Source organism: Camelina sativa, chromosome 11, assembly GCF_000633955.1.
Source record: "Camelina sativa cultivar DH55 chromosome 11, Cs, whole genome shotgun sequence".
Lineage (NCBI taxonomy): Eukaryota > Viridiplantae > Streptophyta > Magnoliopsida > Brassicales > Brassicaceae > Camelina > Camelina sativa.
The window spans coordinates 47,104,409-47,105,431 of NC_025695.1; the positions used below are offsets into that span (position 1 = coordinate 47,104,409).

The following is a 1,023-nucleotide window of genomic DNA, read 5'->3' on the forward strand; positions in this document are numbered from 1 at the left end:
TTCCTTCCTCTTGAGAGAACCACCTGACATTTGATACATTCTTGCTTGATCATCTTTCAAAGGTAATTGCCTTTGCACTAGTGTTGCTTCATCTCTCCCATCAGTTTCATGCCCTCCTGGCCCGGAATTTAAGTCAAGACCTGATCTAAACCACTGGGCACTGTTGTTATCTGACACTCCACCATTGCTACTACCATTTGGGAGGTTTACGACATAAGGCCTTGGATAATTAGACGGGATGGCAACTCCTGGACCCAATATTTGAGAGTTGACAGGAGGGAAACAAAGCCTGCCACTTGATGAAGAGTCCATGTATGGTGTTGAAGCACCTGAAAAATTTGCTGAGGCTAGAGGAAAACTAGTTCCAAAAGGAAACCCGGGATACTGAAACGCTGTGGGCGGAAATGAAACTGCCGGAGAAGATAGCAAAACTGGGCCTCTAAACATTTCAGGTGTAAATGAGGAAACTCCGGATGTTGGACCCACCATCCTCTGCGGTCCATTGCTGGTAATAACTGGATAAGGCTGATCACCTCGTTCAGGCAAGACTTGAGGAATGCCCATTGCTGAATAATTGTTAGCAGCAGGAAACCAAGAGGAGAAGCCAGCTGCCATGTTATCACTATGCATTCTTATTCCAGAGATCATTGGCTGTGATGTCAAGCCACTTCGGGACTGTTGAGAAAAAGCAATAGATGACTCCACGTTCAACTCATCAACAGCGGGTCCATCGTTTAAATCAAAATCTCTACGACCACCAGAAGATAAGTTTGCCTGCTTAAAAGATGAGTCTACCTGACGATCACTGCTTATTGTGTAATTATTCATATCAGTTGGATCATCAAGTTTATTTAGATCAAGATCCAGCCCACCAGAGGAATTTGTGGGGTTGGTAGATCTTTGGGAAGCCAGATCTTCAAGAACTCTCTCATCAGGTACATTTAGGTCAAAGTCTAAGAACATCTTCGTTTGCTTGCCAGCAGTTGTAGAGGCATCAGTCGAAGACACATTATTCAAGCCTAA

The 1,023-nt window shown here is 44.3% G+C and overlaps 1 protein-coding gene across 3 annotated transcripts in view; it reads right to left on the reverse strand.

Annotated features, from left to right (window-relative positions):
• LOC104726889 overlaps positions 1-1,023 on the reverse strand; it is an 11,656-nt gene that overhangs the window by 5,333 nt on the left and 5,300 nt on the right. Inside the window, exon 4 of one of the 3 annotated variants that reach the window (XM_010445849.2) lies at positions 759-1,019. In XM_010445849.2, coding sequence (XP_010444151.1) covers positions 759-1,019 — 261 coding nt within the window. Of the gene's footprint in view, positions 1,020-1,023 lie in introns of all 3 variants that reach the window. The other 2 variants (XM_010445848.2, XM_010445850.2) reach the window with 2 other exon arrangements.